Source organism: Dama dama, chromosome 10 (assembly GCF_033118175.1).
Source record: "Dama dama isolate Ldn47 chromosome 10, ASM3311817v1, whole genome shotgun sequence".
Taxonomy (NCBI): Eukaryota; Metazoa; Chordata; class Mammalia; order Artiodactyla; family Cervidae; genus Dama; species Dama dama.
In genome coordinates this window covers 28,258,552-28,286,304 of record NC_083690.1, presented here as the reverse complement: position 1 = coordinate 28,286,304, position 27,753 = coordinate 28,258,552, and the positions used below count along the sequence as shown (strand labels likewise).

The window sequence follows — 27,753 nt, the reverse complement described above, 5'->3', positions numbered from 1 at the left end:
CAGCCCCACCCGCCTAGAACAGCGCTGAGGTTCCCGGATTAGAGCTCTTCCTTACGGCATAGTTATCTTATAAGCATCCAAATTTAATGTGACAGTTCTTATACATAAGAGAATTCACACTGGCATCATGCCTGCTTCTGTGAAAAGTGGGTCATCACCGAAGAAGTCTGGTGGATATGGAAAAATATAAAAATCCTTTGACCCCTTGGGAAGATGACTTGGCACCTGGTAAGATGCTTGGGCCAGTCCCCGCAGAAGTTATTTCCCCGGAAGTGGATTGGTAGGTGAAGCCAAGGTCAGCCAATGGGAATAGACATATTGGGAAAGTGGATTATTCGGACAAAGGTGGATCTGGGGTCTCACTGGGGATATCTTCCCCATTGAGTGCAGCAGTGTCTTCAGGCTGGTTATCCATCATTTCTTTGTATTGACGTTTGAAGAAGCCACACTACGAAGGGAAATAAATCAGAAAATCTGGATAAGAGGGAAGAATAGGAAGTTGGGAGTAGGAGGAAGCTGAGACAGAAGGGAACTAAGCGGCCTTGCATTTGTGTGTCAGAACACTATGTGAACAACAGCTATCACCGATTGAGTGTTTGCTGTGTGCCAAGCTCTGATGTGTACACATCATTCATAGATTCTGCATATGCTGGCCTCATTTCTGTCTTGTTTCAGCCATTCTGTGATGTAGGCATTATTATCATTTCAAAAATGAAGAAACAGGCTCAGAGAGGTTGGGCAACTTGCCTGACATTAAACAGTGAGTAAGAGCCAAAATGTGTACCTAGACCAGCCTGACTCCGTTGTCTGAGTTCTTCCCTCTGTACGATCCTGTCTGTGGGAGGGCAGGGCCGGATGCTGGCGGTCTCAGGAGTGGGGTGAAAACACTCACCTTGTACAGTAGGGCTGTGATGAGGGCCAGGAGCAGCAGTCCTCCCATGGAGCTGCTCACAAGGAGGGGCATGGGGTTGTAGACCTCATACTCTTCTAGCACCATCTCCACCTGATTTGGGGATTTGGGGGTCAGAAAGTATCAGGCCTCCCACATTCCCATTTTTTTTTTTCTAAACTGTCATACAGCATGGGGGATCTTAGCTCCCCAACCAGGGATCGAACCCTCTCCTGCTGCATCCATGCATTGGAGGTGTGGAGTTTTAACCATTGGACCACCAGGGAAGTTACTCAGTTTCCCAGTCCTTAACTCCCTTCCTTCCTTCATCAGGCTCTGCCTCAAGAGGTGACATACAGAAGCCCTCATGGGCTTAGGGATGATCCCATCCAGAGGCCTCCATCCATCCTTTCTCTCTGCAAACTTGCAAGGCCTGCCCCGCCCCCCAACCACTCAGCATCACAGACTTAGCATCAGGAACCCTCTGACCAGCCCGGCCACTGCCTACCACACGGTCACTACCTGGGCTCTCAAAAATGCCTCCTGTCCTGAAATCTGGGTGTACACAGATCTGTTGAATGTGACTTCAGCCATACTCACGACCAACGTCTTCTTCTGCAGCAACTGCAAAAGAGAAGGGGAGAGCTGGGAACTAGCTCTATAGGGGGCAGGGGGCACGCAGGCAGCTCAGGGATAGAGAAACACCCTGGCTTGAGGGGGCCACAGACACTTCAAGCCCCATGTGAGTCGAGGAAGGACATACCTGGCTGGCCCAGCCGAAGCTGAGTTTGCCCTTTAGGATGAAGTCAAGCTCCTCCTGGATGCCGAAGGAGGGGATGTCACAGCGGAACCTCAGGCAGTCAGCGATGGAGCAGTTCTGGGAACAGGAAAGGAGTGAAGTTGAAGAAGATCTTCACTTAAGCAGGAACCACAAGAGAGAATGAAATCTAGCTGATTTGGGGATGGGGAATAGATAAACCATTGGAGGATGTAAACATGGCTCTGAAGCTTAGCAATCCATTTCCCGGGAGCCTAGTGCCCAGCTGGTCCTGCCGTGGGACCTTTCTCACCAGCACAAGACTGCTTGGCATCTGGGTCTGGAAATCCGGCTGCTGGGGAGGTTCCCTCTCTGACACACAGGGGAGACTCTAGGGAAAGAGAGAAATAGCTACAGGATGATCTGCTGGTTGGAGGGTATGGGCATTGTGGGATCAGACTCTGGGGAGTGACAGAAGGGAGGCAGGCACCTGTGAAGGGGCCACCAACGCCACATCCCACACGGCCACACCGTTCAGCAGGACGGGGACCCAGAAATGAATGCTGATGGCCAGATCACGCTGACTCAGGTTATTCACCTGCAGAAGACAGAGACAAAACATGACTGTGGTCGGTGGAGCATCCCAAGTCCCACCTCTTTCCTGGCTCCCGCTCCCAGCTCTTCTCTATCCTTCCCGCACCAGCTCCCTCTGTCCCCACAGGAGGGGCAGACATGGATACTCCCTGGCCTCTCACACGATATCGATGCTCAGCTTCTCTTGTGCTCTTCTGGTCAGAAGTTGAAAAATTGAAGTACTTGGTGGATTCTTCTTGCCTGGAGAGAGAGAGGGCTTATGGGTGAAAACAGCCCAGGGACCATCCTTGGTTGCACCCTAGCCTGCTGGGAAGGGACCCAGTGGGTGACCCAGGGGATCGATGATGGTTCCCATGTGCCTGCGCAGCCTCAATTTTAGCCTCAGTCAGGGAACTAGATCTCACACGTGCAACTGACAGATCCTGCATGCCACCACTAAGACCCTGTGCAGCCAAATAAATAAATATTTAAAAGGGGGGTATAACAATATCATAGACCTAATAGGAGGGTTGGGCTTCCCCGGTGGCTGAGATGGTAAAGAACCTGCTGGTAATGCAGAAGACTCAGATTCGACCCCTGGGTCAGGAAGATCCCCTGGAGAAGGGAATGGCTACCCACTCCAGTATTCTTGCCTGGACAATTCCATGGACAGAGGAGCCTGGTGGTCTACAGTCCTTGGGGGTCACAAAGAGTCAGACACAACTGAGTGACTAACACTGCTACTAATAGAAGGGTTAAATTATGTAAATATCGGTAAAGTACTTAACACAAGGCCTGGCATGTCAGAAGTATATAAACTGTAAGCTTTCATTGTGTGTTTTAGTGTTTTCCCATGGATAGAAGGGGAAATTCACACATAGAGTTTGGAAGGGCAATGACACTGCTTGACCCCCTTTTCTAGTTCCCCTAAAAATTGGTACATCAGCAGCAGCATCGAACTCTGCCCCATGGCAATATTATAAGCTTCTGACCAACTCTAAAGTCTCTGGAATTTAGCCAGGTAGGCGAGGCCCCTTGTCTTGCTTCCAGCCTGGCCTGGCCCCGCTCCCTCCCCACTTTCAGAACCGGAGCAGCAGGCCTGCACCTGCCTTTCCTGTGGCCTGCTGAGCCTGTGCTGGTACAAACCATCCCAACAGTTTCTCACATCTCTGTTCTCCCCTGAGTTATGTGAAAACCTGACCTTTCTTTGATCTGTGTGGTGACAGACCATATCCTGCTGGAGACAAGCTCCCCACTTCAGAGTATTCAGAAAAGCCTCAGCTCTTAATCTAGTAGATTCAGCTCAGCATATTTGTGTTTGGCCCAAAGACTAGAGTTGGCTTCATGTTAAAGGAAGTCTGCACCTTGGAGAGGGAAGAGGGGATGCACAGGGGTGGCGTGTGTGTGTCCCACCAGCAGGTCAATTCATCAGAGGAGAACCGAGAATTATGGGATATGGTGGTGCAGTGGATAAGAATCTGCCTGCCCACGCCGGGGACACAGGTTCAATCTCTGGTCTGGGATGATCCCACATGCTTTGGGGCAACTAAGCCCGAGCACCACAGCTACTGAAGCCTGCATGCTATAGCGCCTGTGAACCCCTGTGTGTCAACTACTGAAGCCCATTTGTCTGGAGCCTATGCTCTGCAACAAGAGAAGCCACAGCAACTAGAGAGTAGCCCCTGATGTCCAAAACTAGAGAAAGCCTACAGGCAGCAGTGAAGACCCAGTGCAGCCAAAACTAAACAAACAAATAACAAATAAATATAAGTAAAAAAAAAAGAATTATGGGACATGGTGTGCTTAATCGCTTAGTTGTGTTGGACTCTTTTCGACCCTATGGACTATATCCCACCAGGCTCCTCTGTCCATGAGATTCTCCAGGCAAGAATACTGGAGTGGGTAGCCATTCCCTTCTCCAGGGGATCTTCCCAACCCAGGGATCAAATCCAGGTCTCATGCATTGCAGGTGGATTCTTTACCGTCTGAGCCGCCAGGGAAGCTATGGTGCTATGCTGCAAGTATATGGCTGATCAACAAGAATTCTCATGTGAGAAATCAGAGGGGCTAGCTTAGATACCCATCCTCAAAAGAGCAGGCTAGCTGGCAGGGGGAGGTACTAGGTTTGGAGGAAGGTCCAAGGGGAGGACAGGGATTAAGTACCTGCTGATCACTGTGTAGACAGCATATTTCACTGGGAGCTCCAGCTGGGAGGTAGTCTTGTTGGATGTAGGTTTATTATTTTCACTGGAGGGAGAGAAGGGTGCCTGGTTGGGAAGGAATCCAGGAAGAGTCTCCGGCTGGAGCATGGAACAGGAGAGAGAGGGACACACCCTACCTGGCCTGAGCTCACCTGCTTACATTGGCCCTGAGATGCAACTTATCTCCTAGGGTGGCCTTGTAGGAGACATCAAATGTGACCATGAAGGTGCCCTGAGGGAGAAGAAGGAAGGGTTGAGGAGAGGGAGGGCCATGGTGGAGAGAGGGAAGGAAATGGGGTCAGGATGAGGGAGAAGATCAATGAGAATTGGGGGAAGCTCTGACCTTAATGCCCTCACGGAAGATGGGGTGGTTGATGCTACAGCTGCTGCTCTTCAGGCCCTCGTTTCTGGTGGGCACTGCTTCACATGCCAGGCGCAGGGGACGCTGACCAGGTTGCTTCAGAGGAGAAGGAATTTTTAAAAACTTAGCCACATGCATATACAGGCTTGATGCAAAACAGTGGTGGCATTGCAAAGTCGTAGGGGAAGCTCTCAGTAAATGATTCTGGGAAAATTGGCCCATACAAAACAAGCAAAGAAATGAACAAACACTGGATCCCTACCTCACTCCATACATTAGAATAAACCCAACCGAATTAAAGACTTAAATGTAAAAGGCAAAATTATAAATCTCTTAGAAGATAATAGAGGGGAAGGTCTTTACAACCATAGAGTAGGGAAGTACTTCTTAAACATGATACACACATAAAATACTAAATACAAAGGAAAGGTTTGATAAAAAATCAACCACAATCAAATTAAGACCATCTAGGGAAGGAAAGTCAGTTAATCCTAAAGGAAACCAACCCTGAATATTCATTGGAAGGACTGATGCTGAAGCTCCAATACTTTGGGCACCTGATATGATAAACTGACTCATTTGGAAAAGACCCTGATGCTGGGAAAGGAGAAGGGGGTAGAAGAGGATGAGATGGTTAGATAGCATCACCAACTCAACAGACATGAATTTGAGCAAGCTCCCAAGAGATAGTGGAGGACAGAGAAGCCTGGTGTGCTGCAGTCCATGGGGTCTCAGAGTCAGACATGCTTTAGTGACTGAGATCTAGAGAACAAACTAGTGGTCACCAGTGGGGAGAAGAATGAAGGGAGAAGCATACAGATCAAGTGTCAGAGGTGCAGACTGCTGTTTATAAAATAAATAAGATGCAAGGATATATTATGCAGCACAGGGAATATAACCAATGTTTTATAATAATTTTTAATTGAATGTAATCTATAAAATACTGAATTGTTATCTTGTACACCTGAAATTAATATAAGATTGTAAATCAACGATACTTTAAAAGTTTCAGAAAAAAGGAACATACAATATGTTTCCTTATGGCAGAAAGCGAGGAGCCTCTTGATGACAATTAAAGAGGAGAGTGAAAAGTCTGGCTTAAAACTCAACATTCCAAAAAACAAAGATCATGGCATTCAGTCCCATTGCTTCATGGAAAATAGAAGGGGAAACAATGGAAACAGTGACAGACTTTATTTTCTTGGGCTCAAAAATCACTGCAGATGGTGATGCAGCCATGAAATTAAAAGACACTTATTCCTTGGAAGAAAAGCTATGACCAACCTAGACAGCATATTAAAAAGCAGATACATTATTTTGCTGACAAAGGTCCATCTAGTCAAAGCTATTCTTTTTCCAGTAGTCATGTATGGATGTAAGAGTTAGACGATAAAGAAAGCTGAGTGCCGAAGTATTGATGGTTTTAAACTGTGGTGTTAGAGAAAACTCTTGAGAGTCCTTTGTACTGCAAGGAGATCAAACCAGTTAATCTTAAAGGAAATCAGTCCTGAATATTCATTGGAAGGACTGATGCTGAAGCTCCAATACTTCGGTCATCTGATGTGAAGAACTGACTCATTGGAAAAGACCCTGATGCTGGGAAAGATTGAAGGCAGGAGAAGGGGATGACAGAGGATGAGATGGTTGGATGGCATCACTGACTCGATGGACATGAGTTTGAGCAAGCTCTGGGAGTTGGTGATGGACAGGGAAGCCTGGCGTGCTGCAGTCCATGGAGTTGCAAAGAGTTGGACACGATTGAGTGACTGAATTGAACTGAACTGAACATGGTTCCATTTTTATAAAGTTCAAATATTGGCAAAACTCAACAGCATTATCTAGGGATATATTTATGGGTGGTAAAGAAATACAAGGAATTGAGTATTACAAGGCAGAATAGTGATTACCTTTGCAGAGAGTATGAGGTTAGGGTGAAGAAAGTTATATAAAGGGCTTCTGGAGGTTCTAGAAGTGCTTTATTTCTTTTCTTTTCTTTGCTTTTCTTTTTATTAATATTTTGACTTTGCCACACAGCATGTAGGATCTTAGTTCCCCAACCAGGGATTGATCCCCTGCCCCCTGCATTGGCAGTGCAGAGTCTTAACCACTGGACCACCAGGAAAATCCTCCCATCTTTTAAATGTATTATTATTTTAAAAAATCCCTTGGAGTGCTTTATTTCTTGATCTAGATGTTAATTATATAGACTTTTGCTTAATATTTAGTTATTAAACTATACATATGCCCTGTGCACTTCTCTCTTTGTGTGTGTTGTATATTTCATCATAGAAAAAATTAAAGGAACCTATTATAACCCGGAGAAGGAGAGAGCTCCCAGCCACTGAAGGCCAAGGAAGCTATTTACCTGGATTGCTAACGTGCGTCGATAGGACAGCCCTGCTGGGTAGTAGAAGCTGATCACTGTTCCATAGGAATCCTCGCCCTCATTGGACACCATCACTATCACATTGAGCTCCAGGGAGCTCCCTACCACCAGGATCTCCAACCTGAACAAGGAAAGACAAGATTGGGAGAGAGACTCTGAGGAAGTAGGTTGGATTGAATCAGGAGTGGGGGCAGGGCTGTGGGAACGCATGAGCTACATGCTGATGACATTCCAATCAAAAGTGGATTCATGTTAATGTATGGCAAAACCAATACAATATTGTAAAGTAATAAAAAAAAAAAAAAAGCACTTCTTTGTTAGAAGGAGAGGCAAAGGGAAACAGAGGGACTTCCCATCCTATGAGAATGGGGCCCCCAAAGCTTTAGTGTATGGCTATGAAAGGAGACAGCACTCACTCACCCTGAGAAGCTCAGGTTGACACTGAGGTCCCCTTCACAAAGGTGATCTTGCCCACAGTTCTTCTCGAAGGGGAGCTGCAGCAAAACAGTACATTCTCTTCCCATCCGTGTCGCAATCCATCCCCAGTCTCATTAGGAACACTCGTCAGCACTGAGCATTACTGAGCATCTACCCTGGGCTAGACTCTGTCCTAACACTCACTGTCCTAGACTCTGGCAAGGAGGTGGGGTGGACAGTGCGGGAGGGGTAGTTAGAAGATATATGAAAGAGAAGACAAGATCCTTGGCTTCAAAGAACGTAACATTTAGTTGAGGAGTCAAATTCAACTGGAACAAGCATTCAGCAAACATTATTAATAGTCAATAACGAGACAGGTTCTGCACTCGGAAAGGTGGCAACTGCATGTGAATTAGACATGGTGGTTCTTACATTCAAGGGACCTACAGCCCCAAGGGGTCCACAGAAGTAGAGGCAGATGGCTATCAGTCACTGGTATTTGGCCTGGCATCACCATGACACGGTAGGAGGACAGAGAAGAAGTGACAGGTGCTGAGCAGTGGTTTTCAAAAGAGAAGGAGATAAGACTGGGGCTCTGGGGAGGAGAGGAGATCTTTGAGGTGGAGAGAAGATGTTTTTCCAAATAAGAAATATGACATGCAGGAAAGGTATAGAAATCAACTGCCAAACCACGTCTTCATCTGCTTGTTCTGTTGCCCTTACTAGGAGCACTGTGAGCAATTACAGGGACCTGTAATCACTTGACGGTGCCTCCTCTTGAAAACAGAAAGGAACTGTAGCATGAAAAAGAAAGACAGACAACATGGACAAAGACACAGAGGTAGAAATGAGAGAAGTTGGGGGAAGTCCCCAGCAGGCTTATGGTCAAGACTCCATGCTTCCTGTTATATAACACAGGGGGCTCAGCTTGGTGCTCTGTGATGACCTAGGGGGTGGGATGGGAGGGCTGGAGGAAGGCTCAAGAGAGAGGGGGTATATGCATATTTATAGCTGATTCGTGTTGTACAGCAGAAATCAACACAATACTGGAAAGCAATTATCCTCCGATTTAAAAAAATTGCATCTGACTAGAAATGATCATGAAGTCACCACCTGATATCACTTATATGTGGAGTTTAAAATATGACCCCAATGAACCTATCTACGAGACAGAAACAGAATCAAAGATATAGAGAACAGATTGGTAGTTGCCAAGGGGGAGAGAAAGGGAGAGGGTTGGGTTGGGAGTTTGGGATTAGCAGATGCAAACTGGTATATACAGAATGGATAAACACCAAAGTCCTACTGTGTAGCACAGGGAACTATACTCAATATCCTGTGATAGACCATAATGGAAAAGAATATGAAAAGCATGTATATGTATGGATAATTTGAGTCGCTTTGCTGTACAACAGAAATTAACACGACATTGTAATTCTACTATGTGTGTGTGTGTGCATGCTAAGTCACTTCAGTTGTGTCCCACCCTTTGTGACCCCACGGACTGTGGCCCTCCAGTCTCCTCTGTCCATGGGATTCTCCAGGCAAGAATATTGGAGTGGGTTGCCATGCCCCCTCTCCAAGGGATCTTCCCAACCCAGGGATTGGGAAGAACCCTCGTCTTCTACATCTCCTGCACTGGCAGGCAGGTTCTTTACCACTAGAGCCACCTGGAAAGCCCAATTCAACTATACCTCAAAAAAAAAAAAAGATTCCATAGTCCACTACAGGGGGTGCAGGTTTGATCCCTGGTCAAGGAACCAAGATCCCATAGGCCAAGTGACACAGTCAAAATAAAAAAAAAGATTAAATAAATTAAAATGTGGGCTTAAAAAAATAAAAGAAAAAGTTTGAAGGGTCTGTAGAATGAAAACCAGAGAGTTTATGTTGCGGCAAAGTGGATAATCAGCCGAGATGTGGGTAGGGCTCCAAGCTGGGCCGGGCTGTGGTAATGGGGTGGAAGCATGTTAGACTTGATGTGGTTTCGTGGGCATCTGGGAGCCACCATAGGTTCTGCAGCACACAGAGACACAGCGAGAGTCAGAATGTCCCTGGGACTTCCTAGGAAGACTCACGGAGGCCGTGAAGAGGTCCTGGGAGCCCACAGCCAGCACGGGGCGGAGGTTCTGAGATGAGGCGATGGGCTCCCCAACCAGGGAGAAGTTGAGTCGCAGGATAATGGGGTTCACCATGTCCTCCACACAGTCCTGGAGAAGAAGGGGCTTTAAAGACCTGTTCTCCTCCTCCTCACTGGCTACACCACATCCACGCCGCAGAAACCCGGTTCCGCAGCCCAAACTTTCCCCTCTCCCGCCCCAGGCTCCCCGCCTTTCCTGCCTCATTCAGGAGGGAGTGGAGATGTCAGAGGCTGGCCTTGGGCTCCTTCCTCCCTCTCCCTCAACCCTCAGTCCTCACTGGTAAAAGCAGCTTCATGGAGTCACAGTGCTCTCCCAGCCCTAGCGTTTTTCTTCGAGTCAAAGTCCAGTTCTTGGTCTCACCAAAAACAGCACGAGAAATCAGCCGACCTGGATCCAACGCCAGATCGTATGTGACAGAGCATCGGACGTCACCTGAAGCAGAAGGGACGGAAGACAGAAAGTGAGAGAAACGTGAAGTTTCTGTTTTCATTTTTTCATGCAATGGAGATTCGCTGAGCACTTTCTGTGGGCCATGGACCGTACCAGGTGCTGGGATACAGGTGGAGAAGATGGAGAAATATGGTCCCTGCCCTCCTGAGCTTGCAGCCTAGAAATGGAGACCAGCACGAAGGACATAACATCACAGCGTGATCCCTGCAAGGGCCAGATCCTCAGTGGTATCAGAGAGGGCTTGCTAACTCAGATCTGGCGATCAGAGATGCCTTCCTGGATGGACCTTGTCTGAGCTCTAACCTAGAGGATAAGCAGGGGTCAGGTGAAAAGTAGGGAGGGGAAAATCCCATATTTGGGGAACGGTGGCTAAGACCAGAAGGGAGAGGGAGGCTAGTACATTAATTAAAAATTATATGGAGGAGGGCTTCCTGGGTAGTTTAATGGTGAAGAATCTGGCTGTCAATGCAGGATACACAGGTTTGATTCCTGATCTTGGAAGATCCCACACTCTGTGAAGCAACTGAGCTCATTCGCCACAACTTCGGAAGCCCTTGCGCCCTAAAGCCTGTGCTCCACACCAAGAGAAGCCTCTGCACTGCAACTAGAGAAAAGCCTGCGCAGCAAGGAAGACCCAGCACAGCCAAATATAAATAAAAATTTTTTAAGTGTATGGACGGAATTCCCCTGCAGACCAGTGGTTAGGACTCCATGCTTTCACTGCCGGGGGGCCAGGAGTTCGACCCCTGGTCAGAGAACTAAGATCTAGCAAGACCCGTGGTGTGGCCAGAAAAAAAAAGTGGGGGAGTGCTTGGAGTAAGGGAGGTTGGAGAGGCAGAGGGGCCAAATCAGCGGGCTCACAGTGGGCAAGAATTTTAGTCTTTATAAATGCAACGTGGGAGCGGGTGAGGAGTGGTGAACTGTGTTCAGGACCAATCAAGGTAACTACACCCGGTGCAGAGTGGGTGGGGGGGGAGCAAGAATAGCCATGGACACAGCTCAAAGTGGGTGGGAGGGAGAAGCCTTGTCCTCTGGGAAGGTGGAAAAGAGGGCAGACCTCCGATGTATCCTGGAGAAGGAACCTAAAGGCCTGGGTGTTGGAAGAGGGAGCGAGAGGGGCAGTTGGGTGGATGTGGAGGTGAGATCTGGGTTCCAGGCTCCATCCTGTCCTGAGGATAGGGCTGGGTGGGGGGGCGGGGGCGCCTCTGGGAGGTAAGGGTCTGGTCTACCAGGAGGAAGCTCACCTAGGCGATCCTGTGAGCTTTTGTGGATGGTGAGACAGACTGTGGCGTGCCCAGCTTCCATGGTGGTGGTCAGCTCATCCCAGCACTGATACACAGCCTTTGTCACCTCCGGGGGTGTGAATTTCATGGTCACGTTCACCTTCAGCACTGGCAGGCTCCTGAGGGTGCATGAGGGGCTGAGGACCACCCTCTGGCCTCCGGTGGGGAGAACAAGGGAGAGGGCAGCTTGGTGAATCAGGCACAGGGGACAGGTGGCGGGGAGGGGGAAGTGGTCACCTGAGCAGCAGTGCGTGTCCCCGGGCCCCCACAGCAAGGTCCACCAGTCCATCTTTCGTGAGGTCCTGACCCCCGCTCAGCGAACGCCCGAAATACTGGAGCCCGAGGGAGAGCTGGGAGCCTGTGATCCGCTGGCCGGAGAGAGAAAAAAGAAGTGCAAGTCAGGGGAAGGGGATGGGAAAGGTTTGAGAAGGAAAGATTTGGAAAGGATACTGAATAGAGTGGTTGAAGAGAGGGGAGGGAACATCCCTGGTGGTCCAGTGGTTAAGATTCCACGCTTCCAGTGAAGGGGGCATGGGTTTGATCCCTGATTGGGGAACTAAGATCCCACATGTCACAGCCAAAAAATAAAGTAATAATAAAAATAAAATTTAAAAAAAGGAGGAGAGGAGTGGAGAGCAAACAAAATGAGGTCCCCAGGGTCCCAAGACAGAGATCGGAGCACTTTTGGTCCAATGAGGACCTTGAGAATACAAGTTAATGACAAAATCAAAACATAATGAAGAGAGCATAACAGATTCATTTACTCATCCTCTACACGTTCATTCACAAATATCGGAGGAATGGACAGTTTAGTGCTGTCCTCGAGTTATCTTTACAAGAAGTCAATGGAATTTGCTCATCCTTTTATGTTTCACAAAAGGAAATCAAGGGTTCACAGAGGCCAAGTCAGTCACTTGGCTAAAGCCACACAGCCCACAGGGCTGGTCAGGCGTTTGACCTGGGGCCTGTGATCTCTTAACCGCTAAGCGGCTCATACAGTTTGAAGTCTGTTTGGAGTCAAAGGAGAAGAAGAGAGAGCATTTATGCTTAGCTGGGCCAGGGGCAATTCAGGGAAATAAACCACTAAAAGGGGCAGGGGAATGGTCACCGCTGAGACTGGACCAGAGGTGGCATCAAGTGAACCTAAGACACGGGAAAGGAGGTGAACAGAAGAGGTTGAAGGCTGGGGGCCTCGCCTGGCTGTGGGAGGGGCTGATGCCCAGTTCTGAGGTTCCGTGGAACAGGTAGACAGCACCCTGGTTCTCCTGCTCTCCCGGGGCCCCAATGGCCACATCCACCAGCCTGTCCCCATTCACATCCCCCAGCGCTGTCAGGGCTGCCCCAAAGCGGCTCCAGGGGTGGCCGGGCTCCCCTCGCAGAACAGCATTACACTTCCACTTAGCTCTCTGCAGAATGAGAATGGTGTCAGGGCTCAATCCGGGTGACCCTTCCACCCACACCCAGACCCCACCCAGCCCGGGTCTCATCAGCTACTCACCCGCCGGGGAAAGGGGCACACAGACACCTGGCCCCCCTGGGTCTGCTCGTAGAAATGGGGGGCCCCGATGAGGACCAGGTCAGAGCTACTATCTCCATTCACGTCCACGGAGCAGAGGGAGGCCCCGAAGTAGGAGCCGATCTGGAGGGCAGAGTCTGGAGTCAGCCTGTCTGCCCTCTGCCAGGGGCATGACCCCTGGGCCAAGTCCCACCTCTCCCCAGACACCAACACCTCCCCCATAGGCACTGCACCCCCTTCCTCTCCTCCTCCTCTGCCCCTGGAGACCCCCTCCACACTCAACCTGGCTCCCTGTGACTTCAGCCTTCGGCCTCCATTGCCTGGACTCCTGGGTGAAGAGGACCACCTTCCCGGTGTGCTGATGGCGGGGGGCCCCCAGGATCAGGTTCTGTTGCCCCTTCCAAAGGGCCAGCTCTGTGGAGTAACCTGAAGGGGCCAGGGCTCAGCACCGAGGCTTCCCCAGCCCTGTCCCCTCATCCCCCACCCCCAGGCCCCTGTCCTTCCCAGGCAGCCCGTCTCCTGCCCAGCCCACAGCCGCAGCCTTGTCTCACCCAGGTAAGAATCCCTCATGTCCACGTGCTCCTGGGACATGTTGATGAAGGTGGGCTTCTTATTTTGGGGGTACAAGAAGGCACCTCCAGACCAGCTGAAGCTCCCCACAGCCCCCAGAACAGGTCCATCCTGGGAGGAAAGGATTCCAGGGTGAGCAGGTGGGAAGAAGACAGCCTATTCGGAAGAAATGCCTGCCACTGACTCCGCCCACTCATCTGGAATTCCCTCTCGTCATTTCTAGCTCTCATCAGCAACCTCGTGTTCCTGACTCCTACATCTCTCAGTCCATCCCCACTGCCACTGTCAGAGTCACCCCAGCGCCTCTCACCCACTGTCCTTTCTGCCTGCTCGCTTGTTCTCCTCTGCTTCATCTGCTGTCCCAGAGTTGGGCTTTTTAAACCCAAATGTGCAGCCACTACCCTGCTGGCAAACCAAGGTGACTCCCTGTCACCAAACCACCGAGGGTGGCATTTAACATCCTTCGCAATCAAGTCTATGGAGTTACCCTGTGTTCCAGAACACACCAACCCTCTGACCTGGACACTCCTCTCTCCTTTTTCTGGGACTCAGCTCCTCTCTCCAGAAGAGTCAACCTCAAAGTTTCGTCTATGAGATGTTCCTGGGCTCCCTCAGAAAGTGCTAGGCATTTCCTCCTCTGAATACTTTGTTTATTGCCTTTTCAAACTCTTGATTATGGCTAATTTAGGACATATACAAAAGTCAAAAGGAACGTGTAATGAACCCATTAGTACCTGTGACCTGGCATCACTGATTAATCCATGACAAACCTTGTTCCATTTCTCCATCCCCCTCAATTGCCCTCAAAATTATTCTGGGTAAGGAGCTTCCCTGGTGGTCCAGAAGCGAAGACTCTGCACTCCAAATGCAGGGAGCCAGGGTTCATTCCCTGGTCAGGGAACTAGATTCTACATGCCACAGTTAAGATGTGATGCAGGCAAATAAATACATCAATAAAAATTATTCTGGATAATATCCTTCTGGATATTTTGAACACATACCTCCTTTCAGACAATTGTCTGTCTCTATCGTTATTTTGAACTGAACTGACCGTCACTTCTCTGGTCTTCATGACCTGGTCTTTCTCAACTCTCCAGCCCTCTCTCCATCCTGCCACTAGCTCCCTCTGCTCCAGCTGCGCTGGCCCGTCTCTCATTCTAGTGTAGTAACCCCATTCCTGCCTCAGGACCTTTGCACCTGCTGTTTCCTCTACTTGGAGCAATCTCTCCCTAGATATTTCCAGGCCTCACCCTTTTGCATCATTCAGCCTCAATGGTTATTCCTTAGCCCTCCTCTGATCACCTCTTTTTTTCTATGGCAGTGCTTAGCACCATCTGAAAGTCTTTCATTTCTTTGTTTTTTTTTATCATCTCCTCCCACTATTTATGCACTCCAGGAGAGCAGGGACCTCAGCAATCCAGTTCTCTGCTGTGCTTCTAGCACCTATATTCGCTGCCTGCCTGTCTCTCCCAGACTAGACAGTGAGCTTGAGGATTGAGTCCACTTTCTTGTTTATTCTGAGTCCCGGCTCCCAGCCCCAGGCTGGTGCCTGAGACTCTTAATCAAGCACACGCTCCACCCACCATTGTGAGGATGGAACTGAAGCCTTCTTGAGACATCTCATGCTGGAAGGAGCTACTTGCCGTCGACTGGGTTCCTGTGGGGGAAATGGGTCATTCAGGCTCCCAGAGACCTAGAGACCGTGAGGATTCAGAGCAGAGAGAGGAGAATGTGGTCTGGGGCTTGGGTTCTGGGTAATGATTTGGGGCAAGCTAGAGTAGGGATCCAGAAGGAAGACTCTTGGACTGCAAGGAGATCAAACCAGTCAATCCTAAAGGAAATCAACAGTAAATGTGCACTGGAAGGACTGATGCTGAAGCTCCAATACTTTGGCCACCTATGTGAAGAGTCGACTCATTGGAAAAGACCCTGATGCTGGGAAAGATTGAGGGCGGGAGCAGAAGGGGGCAACAGAGGATGAGATGGTTGCATGGCATCACCGACTCACTGGACATGAGTTTGAGCAAGCTCTGGGAGATAGTGAAGGACAGGCAAGCCTGGAGTGCTGCAGTCCACGGAGTCGCAAAGAGTCGGACACGACGGAGCTACTCAACAAGAACAACACAAGTAGGGACAGATCCTCGGGACTGTGGGGGACAGTTGGGTCTCGGCTCTTTCAGTTCCGACACCTAAACTCACTCCCCATTTACCCTCAACTGCAAAGATCTTCTCCTGAAGCTGCTTTTGGATGCTGCTGAGTGCTGCAAAGTTGTCCACCATGAACACGTGGTCATCCGAAGGTGTGGAGCCAATGATGTCCAGCTCCTGCCTGGCAGTGTATGCCTGGAAAGCATCTCCCACCTGCGGCAGAGAGGCACATGAGGAGGAAGGGCCAGCCAGCCCTTCTTCCTGGGGGAGGCGAAGGCTGAGTCTGGGGGAGCCAAGAGGAAGGGACGCACCCCGATGGCGTAACGGATGATGTTGGCTTTCTCTGCCTCAGGGATGACGTCGCTGTATTTCAGGGGGTCTTTAAATTTCTCCCCGTCTGTGATGACGATGATGATTTTCCTGGCATTCGTACGGGCCCCATTCCTTCTGTGAAATAGTTCTCTCCTGTCAAGGAAGAAAGAGGGGGGTGACTCTACTGAGTTCTGGGAAGCAATCATTTGCAGCACTAGAAGCTCCTCTGGAGAGACCGGGGAGGCTTGGTACCCTGAGACTCAGGCATGTTAAGTCATGGATTCATACTGACAAAAATTACTGGCCCCAGCACCTAAACCATTTTCTTCCCGGGCCACCTGGCCCCCAGTATTGGGCAGGCATGTGGTAGTATATAGAGAGCAAGAATGGATGAGGGATGAGGAAGAGAAAGGAGCTGAGTGGGGAGAAAGGTGCAAAGAAGACACTTGGCGATAATTCCTGAGTCCCTTCCAGGGAGGTAAAGAGGAGCTGCATTTTTTTTTTTTTTTTTAAATAAAATCCACAGCCATTTATCTCGCACTTCTTGGGCAGAAGCACTGCGCTCATGTTATCTCGTTTAATCCTTCCAACCAAGTTGTGAGTTTATCCTCATGTGACAGTTTTCCAAGACTTAGAAAAAGCCGATTACTCCAACGGTGACCCAGGTAGCAACCCGGGAGCCAGGATGGGAATGGAGAAGCAAACCCAGGTGGGCTCAGAGTCCAGCCAATCCAGAGCCAGGCAAAGGGGAAACACACTGCAGAGGAGTCCGGCCCTCACCCTGGCTCAGGGTGCAACCAGTGATGGGACCAGAAACACCCCAGGAAGACTGCCTGCAGCCCCCTCACTTCCCCGTGAGCCCTTTCTCCAGATCCTCCTTCAAACACTAGAAAGGGCTGGGTAGACCCAGCGCCACATAGCGGAGGGGAAGCCTTTCATCTGCAGGCAGCGGGGGTTGGAGCTTACACCACTTTCTGGATACCGGTGGCTGTGAACGTCAGACCATTCAGCTGGGCGATAGGATCCACCAGGCTCCGAGAGTTTCGAGCGGTCTGAAATTGGCTGAAGGTGAAGTGGGTCTTCATAAGGTTTGAATACTGCATCAGTGAGAACTGTGAAGGCCGAGAAAAGGGCCCTTGAGTTCAGGAGGTTTTTTTTTTTTTTTTTTTTTTTTAAGTAAGTTTTAAATTTTGGAATAATTTTGCACTTACAAACCATGTTCCATGTGATTTTGAGGCCTGACAAGTATATATTGAAACCCAGAAAAAGAAAACTGGAAAATCAGAGCTAAATACTGCTTCTTTCATAGTTTACAAAGAATAACCTTGCTGACTACCATATTTATTAAATTTAGATTAAAAAAATTTTTTTATAATATACAAAATCAATTTGAAGTCTATATTTCCTTGTTTCTCAAGAATTTATGGGCTTCCCAGGTGGCTCAATGGTAAAGAATCCACCTGCCAATGCAGGAGACTCAGGAGACGTGGGTTTGATCCCTAAGTTGGGAAGATCCCCTGGAGAAGGAAATGGTAAACCATTCCAGTATTCTTGCCTGGGAAATCCCATGGACATTTGGGCAACAAGAATTTATACACACACACACACCACACACACACACACATACACACACACACACACACACTGGTTACTGGGAAATAAAATAATAAGATAAAGAAATCATGAGTTATATGGAAAACATGATAAAGAATTTGGCCAAGTTACCTTCAGTCAAATTTCACAGCAAAATTATTTGATATTTCTTTCAATGTATTTAAATAGCAAAAACCTATTTCCTGTGGCATGTGGGGAAATAGTAAGTGTGATGGGGGAACCTCCTCTCAGGTCAGGTCTCCAACTGGCCCTGCATGGTGACCATGCCTTGACCTTGGACCCTAGCTTCCTCAAGGCACAGGCCTATTGATCCAGCCCCCAGTGATGCCAGGCAGCCTCCCAGGTTGGCCTTCCCAGAGGTAGACCCTCACCCATCCCACTCCTCAGGCCTCAGAGGGCCTAGTCTTCACCTGCGTGTCGGTGCCCTTGGACAGGTCCATCACAGCTCTGACAAAGTCCTTCATTCGTTTAAAGTCGGCTCGGTCAATGCTGCCAGAGCCATCAATCAAGAAGGCGATGTCTATCTCTTGATTTGGACACTCTGCAGAGAGGGAGAGAGGAATCAGAAACACATGTTTGAGGGGACTTCCCTGGTGGTCTGCCAATGCAGGGGACATGAGTTTGATCCCTGATCCGGGGAGATTCCATATGCCTCGGGGCAGCTAAGGGGTGCATCACAACTAGTAAGCCTATGCACCCTAGCCTGTGCCCTGCAACAAGAAAAGCCACTGCAATGAGAAGCCTGCACACCACAATTGGAGAGCAGCCCCTGCTTGCTGCAACTAGAGAAAGCCTGCGTGCAGGAACAAAGACCCAGTTCAGTCAAAAGTAAATAAATAAATTTTTAAAATAGAAACTCATGTGTGAGTCGCAGCCACTTCCTGGGGCCCAGAAACCCTTTCTGCCCCACAGAGTCAGGGAGCCATTCTTGGCGCAGAGACCAACCCCCACACTATTCACAGAGGAGGTCCAAATTTGTTGTCTCAGCCCCTTCTCCCTTTAGCAGAGTCCCTGTTTCTCCCCTCCTCCCACAAGGCTTACAAAACGGGAGAAAGAAGTAGAGTGTGGGGGCCGGGTGGGCCCCTCACTCTGTTAGTCAACAAATATTTATTGACTACACACGTCAGCGATACTGTGGAGCATGCATGTGTGTGTGTGCGCGCGTGCGCTAAGTCGCTTCAGTTGTGTCCAACTCTTTGCGATCCTATGGACTGAATACTGTCCATGGTATTTCCGAGGCAAGATACTTAAACATTGCCATTTCCTCCTCCAGGTGACATTCCTGACTCAAGAATCGAACCCCTGTCTCCTGCTTGGCAGATGGATTCTTTAGCACGTAGCCACCTGGGCACCCATGGGATTATCGCGAAGATGAAAAGAAAGAATATGTCAGTGCCACTCTCTCCATTCGTCCCACCCTCTCCTTCCCACGCTGTGTCCTAATCAGCACAGGGATCCCTGCTCAGCACTCGGCGATGACCTAGAGCGGTGGGGTGGGGGAGCGGGAGGGAGGCTCGGGAGGGAGGGGATACATGTATAGGTATAGCTGACTCACTTTACAGCAGAAACTAACAGAACAATGTAAAGGAGTCCTACTCCAGTTTAAAAAAGGAATGAATATGTCCATAAAGTACTTAAGACAGGGCTTGGCGCCCCACAAGGGTAGTTGTTATCACCATCATCACCATATTCCAGGCATTTTTCTGTGCCCAAGGACACACTTGGAGCAGATGCTAAGGTGTGCTCCCAAGACCTGTCCCCCATCAGGATGGAGGTGCTCATTCCCAGCTGTAGGGAGTTGGCTGTCAACGGCTCCCAGTGGAGTTTCTCCTAGGTGTCACCCTACTCAAAAGGGAGGTGTCTTGCCCAAGGTTAAACTTCCTGCTCCAGGGGGCAACCTGTACCCAGCCATTCTCCAAGCTCCCGGTGGGGAGACTGAGGCCTCTTCCAGTCTACCCTCTCCATCTACTCAGTCCTGCTTCCCTCATACTCTTATGGGGGTTGCTCCTGAGAATATTCTCAAGGGAGCCTCAGAGTCCATCTCTAGGGAAATCTGATTGCAGACCAAAGCTTTATAAAAAATCTCATTCCTGCCCTTGTGGAGTCCACACAGTAGTGGAGAGACACAGTATATGCACATGAAGAAAATAAGACATTTCAGGCTGTCCGCAGACTTACGTAGGGGGTTGTGGTCTCCGTGCAAAACCCAGCTGATGCCCCTACCAGCACCCCACATCCTGTGTTGGTCTCGGGGTGCTGGGAGATCAGGCCACCACAGCGTTGAGGTGTGAGGCTGAGCTGTGGCAGCTGGCCTCAGGTCACTGAAGCAAAAGTGCCTTCTCCCAGCTCCTCACTCCTCCCCCACCCTGCCTGCTCAACCATCACCAGTGCTGAGAAGAAATGGAAGAATGGAAGGTCACTTTCCTCCCCACTTCCTTGAAGATTAGGAAATCCAGCCACTAGGAAATCCAGCCATCCACACGGCAGGCTGAATGTGTGGTCAGGTGCTCCCAAGCTGGGTAGCTGGTGTTTTCTGCAACCATATCTTGTACCCACTGTTTTAGCTGCATGACAAAATCCCCCTCCCCTCCACATGCTCTCTCAGACCAGGCCTGTGGCCAGTTCCCTTGCAACATCACTTCTGTTTCTTGCCCTTTTTATGGTATCCCACAGCAGGCACCTGGCTGTAGCTGATTGCCTTCTGGAAAAAGAACCAAGCCAATTAGGCAAGGTTGGTTCAAGCTCTGGACTCTGCCACTTCCTAAAGTGGAAACTCATCTCTCTGAGCCTCAGTCTTCTCATCTATAAAACGGGGATCATCCTGGCCTCCATGAGGATCTTATGAGGACCTAGAAGGTGATGCACACCCAGCACCCAGTACCCAACACTGCCTGGCACACAGTCCTTCCACATCTAGTCAAACTTGCCTTGTCTGCACCAGCTTTACACAGGTATGTCCCATTTTCATCAGACATCACACCTCATGAGCCCCTGAAACATCTAAGAGAAGACATTTACCACTTAGTGTTCAAAGCCACCTCTCCTGCCCTGCTGCAGACATCCCTGGTAGGGTCTGGGACCCACAAGAGTCTTGGCCACTCTCTCTGTCCCCTCTGTAGACTCTACCCTCACAACTTTGGGGGCTATTTCTGCTGCTGCTTCACTTTTGGCTAAAAGCCCACAAAGTCTGGGTTTGTGTTTTCTCTGGGCCAAAACATATGCCTTGGGACTCTCCTGGTGGTCCAATGGTTAAGAATCTGCCTGCCAATGCAGGGAACATGGGTTCAATCCCTGGTCCGGGTGGTAAGACCCGCATGCTGTGGGACAGCTAAGCCTGTGTGCCACAGGTCCTGAGCCCAAGCTCTACAGCCCGTGCGCCGCAACAAGAGAAGTCACCGCAGTGAGAAGCCCACACACCACAACTAGAGAGTGACCCCTACTCAGTGCGGCTAGAGAAAGCCTGCGTAGCAGTGAAGACCCAGTGCAGCCATAAATAAATGGATAAGTAAGCAACAACAACAACAAAACATGGGCCTTGTGTGGCCCCTGGCTCTCACTGGGGGCCCATTGTTTCCTTTGATGCCATGCACGGGGCTGTTTATCTGTGCCTGCCCCCTGGTCCAAACAGATAGTCTTCAGTTAGAAAATCAGTCCTAAAGGCAATCACATACACATGCCAGGCTGGAGTCTAACCACTTACACATGTATATTAAACCTTTTTAATCCTAATAGCCACCTCAATTATTAAGTTCCATTTTACCAATTAGGAAACTGAGGCCCAGAGAATGAAGCCACTTGCCCAAGGACACAGAAGATGAACTTGTAAAGACTGACCCTCAGAGGACTTTGCTGGTGGCTCAATGGTTAAGAATCTGCCTTGAAATACAGGATACTTGGGTTCGATCCCTGGTCTGGGAAGATTCCACATGCCTCGGAGCAACTAAGCCCATACACCACAACTACTGAAGCCCATATGCTCTTGAGCCTGGGAGTTGCAACTACTGAGCCCATGTGCTGCAACTACTGAGATGTGTATGCACTCTAGAGCCCATGCTCTGAAACAAGAGAAGCCACCACAATGAAGCAATAAAGACTCAGCACAGCCATAAATTTAAAAAAAGAAAGAAAGAAAAAAGACTGACTCTCAGAGAGAGAGACTGCTGCAGGGACCGCCTAGGCACCATTCTCTGTGGCAGACATCAGTGCTGGCAAAACTGTGCCTCACACTCCCTGTGATCAGGTCCTTTTCTGCCCTTGTAAGGGGAAGAGTGAGTCTGAGGGTGTCTTGGCAGCCTAGCAGAATGCCCCAGGACTGCCTCCCTCTTGGATTCTTGGATCTACGGTCCTCACCTCACGTTTTCACCACCCAAAACCCTTCCTCTGGAAACCAGGAGGCACCCCAGCACCTGTTGGCTGATGTGGGACCCTCATGGCTCCTGCAGCAGCACCCTGAGGCTTCTTCCTGCCCCGTCAGAGTCATCATGGCTCGCCCAGCTTAGGGGTCCTGCTGTGACTACACCTCCTGTCAGGCCAGACTGTGCCCCCAGCCCCTGCTGAGCTTGCCAGGCCCTCTGGGAGGGGGCCCGGGGCACAAGAGGCCCAGGAAACAAAGACTCAGGAGGTGGAGACCCAAGTTTCATGCTCTGTTCGCATGAGTGTTTCCAGCACGCGCTCCACCCAGAACTGGCGCCTCTGGGGGACATACCTGGCAGGGCGGCGGGGACCGTCCGGATGATCTGCAGGTGGGAGTCCAGCAGGAGGCAAGTGCCTTTTATGTACATGTTCACCCCACAGGCTTTGTGCACAGTCGGGCCACAGGCCTGGGGGCAGAGGCCATGTGGGTGAGGGGGGCCCCAGAACACGCCCCCTCCTTTCCCCTCAGCCCCAGCCTCCTCTGCCCGCCCCGTCACTCTGTTTCTCCCTCAAGACCCTCCAGGGACCCAGAAACACTCACCAACAGCTGGGAGAGATGGGTGGAGGCCGCCAGGGACAGGCCCAGGGACATGTCCACAGCCTCTGAGGTGGCTGAGAGGGCAGACACACAGCGTCACACCCACGGGTACACCCTCACCTGGGGGGACAGTCTGGGCTGGAGGCTGAGGAGGGGGCAGTCCGGTGTAGGAGGGTTGAAGGACCCAATCCCTGGGGCGAGTCACTCACTGTTCAGCGAGATGGGCTGACACCCACGGGTGGCAGGCGTGCAGTCGTACAAACGTCCCGTTTTGTTGACTGTGACCACCTCCAAGGGGGCTCCCACCACCAGTCTGGAGGTACAACCAGGACAGACAGTTGCGGGAGGGGTGGGGGTATGGGGCACTTTGGGTGAAGAAGTGTCATGGGGAAGTGAGATTTCATGAGGGGAGCTCTTGGCCCCAGCTTGTGTGAGGCTATTCAAAATCAGAGCCTGAGTCTAACCCACAGAGGCTGAAAGGCCATGCTGGGCTTTCTGTTTGTCTGTTTGGGTACATGCCTGTATATATAAATATACATGTATTTGTGTATGCAAATAGTTTGAGAGTTTGTGTATGTGTGTGTTTTAACATTCACTCAGAATAAAACTGTTCAGAACAAAAAATAGCATTTCCCAACCTCAAGTCAGTGCTGTTTGTCTCCTTGGAGCCATCATTCTGAGAGAGCCATTGTTCCAAGAAATAGGTCACCTCAAGTTAAATGGAAAAATGTCCTGAAGCCAATAGATAATTCTGTAATTAATTGGACTATTTATTTATTTATTTACACTTTTATTTATTTATTTGGCTGCTCCAGGTCTTAGTTGCAGCAATGTGGGATCTAGTTCCCCGATCAGGGGTTGAACCTGGGCCCCCTGCATTGGGAGCATGGAGTCTTAGCCACTGGACCAAAAGGAAATTCCCAAATTGAATAATTTAAATATGATAAACAATTTAATTTAAAGCAGCTGTATCAGAAACTGCTTCATATCATTTACATCCATTTATAAATGCAACTGTTTATTTGCAAAACACCTTGAGAGGATAGAATTTTTTAATTTGGAAAAATGTTCTCATTACCAACAATCTCGCTATTCAGATGAGGGAACTAGACAAGTACTAATGTATTTTAACTGATTAGTCACTCAAGACTTGTTGAATTGGCATTTAAAGATTCATTCTAGAGGACCATTCCCTTTTGGAAACCTGAAATCCTTGTTTGTCTAAGACTGGAGGATGACACTGAATCAGGTGGTTGGAGACGTAGCCATTTGGTTTCTTCTGGCACAATCGGGTAAATAAACTTTTAGTCTTAAACTATTGACCTACAGGTTTCTTTTTATACCCCAACCCATTCTTTACGTGACAGCTCAAGCTTTTCATTATCACTCAGCAGAAACCAGGAAAAACAGTAGCTTTGTAGCAATCAGAATGTCATCCAATATATATTATATACTTGATTGGAAAGTCACTCAGTTGTGTCCGACTCTTTGCGACCCCATGGACTAAAGTACTGGTGAACAGCAGACAATCAAGAGTTTCATTTTTGAAAAAAATAGGGCCTGAACACAAATTGATGGTAAGTGGGACAGAAGCTGTCTGGATTTGTTGGGTGTTGTGTGGTCGTGTGGGGCTCAAGGGAAGCCAGTGGGGGGAAGTGCTGGAGAGATTCTACATCTTGTTCTAGGTGGTTGTTACCTGGATACACATATGTGAAAAATTTATTGAGTTGGACCTTCTAGATTCGTGCATATCAATCTCTGTTCAAAACAAAGAAAATAAAACTCTAGGACCTGACGTCTGCTTCCAAGTCCTCAGCCTGCCAGTCGAGGGAGAAAGGAGGAGGGATGTACATTTAGGACTCAATGACTTCTGCGTGCTCCTTCTTGGCTAATTGAAATTCCTGTGCTCTCAGGCTCATTGCCAGTGCCACCGCCTCTGTGAAGTCCTCCTGGAATTCCCTCCCGGGTTTCATGTCTCCCTTCCTGTGGCTCCCAGACTTTGGTTATGCTCGCCTCACATTGTGACTTCAACTCCTTGGGTCCCTGTCTCTGGGACCCAAGAATGTGCCCTTCTGGAGGTAGCGTGGGTACATAATTTGCCGATTCCAATGCAAAATAAAACTATGAGGCCTCCTGTTCTTGGAAAAAAGATTTTATCTCCCTTTCTTCTCCAGGCCCTCCATCTCTGCGGTCATTGTGTTTCCTATTTGCTATTTAGTGTCACACTCCTTCATGCACGAGGAATACAGCATAGATCCTTAGAGGCTGGGCAAGCCAGGTACAGCAGACCTAACCTTGCCCGCCTCATGCAGGTGTTGTGGACAGGTTTGTAGCCCATGCTGCCCTTCCTCCAGGTGATAGCAATCAGAATGCCAGCCTGCAGGCCAAGGGGGCGGAGTTGGGAAAAGTGGGCGGGGCCTACCTAGATTTGTCAAACTGGACCACGCTCTGGCCAAAGCTGGCTCCGTCCTCTTGGAAGACCAGGGGCTCCTCCACATCCAAGTTGAATCCATGATAAGAAGCCAGGCCTGAGGAATACGGGGAGGTGGGGTTGGGGAGAACAGTCAGAGAAGCCCCTTCTCCTTTGGACCCCTGACTTCTCGGGGTCCTGACACCCACCATGCTCAGCCTTGGTTCCCCATTTGCCCTGGAGAAAGGCATTCTGATTATTGCCACCTGTGTGGTTCCCGTGTCTCCTTCTCCCTTAAAAATAGTCTAATCACAATACAGAGGGCAACCATCCAGAGAAATACGCCTCACCCACAGTCTGAAATTAGGCCAGTCACCTCCTGGTAGGTTAGATAGAGCAGGAATATTCCTTAAAGATAAAGTGACTGTACAATTTATTGTCTAAACTGGGACCTTCCAAGAGGGAAGGGGACACCATTAATAATTATACCAGGGACATTGGTACCACCTCCAGGCAAACTAGGGCGTATGGTCATTCCACTTAAAAACCGTCCTGCTGCATCTTCCATTAGGCTTGGGGAACAGACTTAGAATTCTGTGACTTGTTATTTGTCATTTTGTATTCTCCATGTCCTCATTCCTGGTGCCCGGCTCTAAGGGGACAAGGACAACTGCACCTCCCTTGTCTTGGTGCCCGGAACCGTGCCCAGCCCTTAGCAGGTGACTTTAGCATTTACTGACTGACTCTGAACCACGCAGCAGGTCACTGGCACAGCCGGGATTCCAACTCAATCTCCAGATTCTTGACTCATCCCAGAGGCTAAGCTAGAAAGCCCCAGGGGCAGACACTTTACATTTCAAGAGCTTTTCCCAACCCCTTCTCCCACAACCAATCACTTTTCCTCTCCATTCCTCCTAGAAGCCTGGTTGTCTCTGGATGGAGGAGCTGACTCCAACCCCAAGAGTAGGGAAGCTTTAAGGAGACCAGGCATCAGGCCAGGCAATGACAAGGAGGGTCCAGACACCTGAACCCTGGGGCTCTGGGCAGAGGCCAGATGTTTAGGGTGCTGGTCCTTACTGAGGCCACATGCAAGGGAGCCTCACATCCAACATCTTCTTCACAAAGGGTGATTCTATTCCTAGTCTGGAAGCAGCCCCTGTGATCTGACAGGTAGAGGATACCAAGGGATGCAGACTCAGGTGCCTCAGGGGCCAGGCAGGTAACATCAAAGAGTGAAGTGGGCGGGTCTGAGCCCCAGGAGATAAAGGGGGCAGCCATTCCCAGGCTCTGGTACCCAGAGCAGCCAGACCTTCCCATTTCTCAAGAGAAGCTGGAAAGACTCAGGAGATGTGCAGGACCAAGGAGGTGCCATCTAAACTAAAGTCTTCCCATCTCTTGTGGATGGTGTGGCCTCCCCTCCCAGGGGCCCTGGGGCAGACACCCCTCACTTCCAGCACCCACTCCAGGGCCCCCAGGAAAGGAAGGGAGAGGGAAGCCATGGGCAACCTGGAGAGCAGCTCACCTTCCACCCAAGCATAACCCATGAGCCCACTTCCCTCAGCTTTGCCCAGCTCCTGCCCCTCCCCAGATTCCAGGCTATTCCTCCCACCACACTAGACTGGACAGAGTCCTCTCCTTTTCCTTCAGCTCCTCCTGCCTGCCCTGCCAGGCAGAGACCACCGCTCCCCCCACCCACAACAAGGCTTCTCACAGCCCCGAGGACCCCCACTCACCAGTCAGGAACAGCACAACGGCAAAGGCCATCCCCAAGCAGCTCATGAGAAAAAAAAGAAGAAGGCCGGGCAGCAGAGCACTGGAGGGTGCTCAGTGTTTCGGGGGGAGTTAAAATAATGAGTCAGGGCTTGACGTGGCAGGAGGAAGGCTCGGTGAGGAAGTACTTGGTTATTTATAGAAAGGCGGGGGCCCAAGACACCTTGCGGAAAAGCCCCCATACTCCTTCCCATTCTACCTCCAGGGAGTTGGCTTCCCTGGCTGTCCCAGACCACCCTCTCCCCACTGCCCTTAAGACTCGCTTGATGCCCAGGGTCCTGGGAGCTCTCTGGGGCCTCAGGAATCAGGCTGCATATGAGTGGAAGAGGCAGGACAGAGAGCGGAGAAGGCCCTCTGCATGGACATGAGCCTGGAGAGGAGCAGACCACTGCCTGGGTACTGGGGGTACCCAGGAGTAGTGTACTTGTAGGGGCTGGAGCATGGCTAAGGGTGTTGTTTAAAGAATCAGAGCCCAGGGACTTCCCTGTGGTCCAGTGGTTAAGACTTCAAATGCAGGGAGTGAGGATTTGATCCCTGGTTGATGAACCAAGATTCCCACATGCTGGGTGGCACGGCTAAAAAATACTTAAAAAAAAAAATCATTTGTAAAGAATAAAGAAGCAGAGCCCAGCAAGAGGAGAATGGACAACCACACTGGTAAATTCCTACAGTGCATTTACTAGTCAGCAATAAAAGAGAGCTGACCAAAGATATGGGTAACAACGTGGGTGAATTTCAACTTTGTCATAAGTGGAAGAAGACAGACACCAGAACTGCATAATAAGAATCCTTTCATAGGAACAGGTGAAATTAATCTAGGAAGCTGGAAATCAGAAGAGTGATGGCCTCTCAAGGGGTGGGGATGTCTAACGTGTTAAATTTAACATTCAACACACAATACTTTAACATCTGTTACACTGCTAAGTCACTACAGTCATGTCCGACTCTGTGCGACCCCATAGATGGCAGCCCATCAGGCTCCCCCGTCCCTGGGATTCTCCAGGCAA

The 27,753-nt window shown here is 49.7% G+C and overlaps 1 protein-coding gene across 1 annotated transcript; it reads right to left on the bottom strand.

Annotated features, from left to right (window-relative positions):
- Nucleotides 1-62: 62 nt before the first annotated feature.
- Nucleotides 63-26,843, bottom strand: LOC133063662 (integrin alpha-D-like). The gene is made up of 30 exons (XM_061153304.1): nt 26,710-26,843; nt 24,989-25,094; nt 22,776-22,879; nt 22,570-22,640; nt 22,321-22,435; nt 18,026-18,156; nt 16,968-17,113; nt 16,001-16,154; nt 15,752-15,902; nt 15,125-15,198; nt 13,523-13,652; nt 13,255-13,397; nt 12,954-13,094; nt 12,652-12,861; nt 11,693-11,823; nt 11,417-11,574; nt 10,000-10,154; nt 9,660-9,791; nt 7,588-7,661; nt 7,147-7,288; nt 4,764-4,877; nt 4,573-4,652; nt 4,383-4,466; nt 2,402-2,480; nt 2,137-2,244; nt 1,960-2,037; nt 1,653-1,766; nt 1,412-1,513; nt 893-1,003; nt 63-448 (listed from the first exon to the last, which is right to left on the bottom strand). Exons 1-30 carry the CDS (start codon nt 26,753-26,755, stop codon nt 332-334), a joined length of 3,501 nt encoding a protein of 1,166 aa, XP_061009287.1. The 5' UTR covers nt 26,756-26,843; the 3' UTR covers nt 63-331.
- Between the last annotated feature and the right edge of the window lie 910 nt (nt 26,844-27,753).

Excerpts from the sequence above, each read along its gene's own strand:
- LOC133063662 (XM_061153304.1), bottom strand. The coding sequence starts at position 26,755 with ATGAGCTGCTTGGGGATGGCCTTTGCCGTTGTGCTGTTCCTGACTG. Across the intron at positions 15,903-16,000 it reads TCATCCGTTACGCCATCGGG|GTGGGAGATGCTTTCCAGGC; the intron begins GTGCGTCCCTTC and ends TCTCTGCCGCAG. Across the intron at positions 10,155-11,416 it reads AAGCTCACAGGATCGCCTAG|GTGACGTCCGATGCTCTGTC; the intron begins GTGAGCTTCCTC and ends CTTCTGCTTCAG.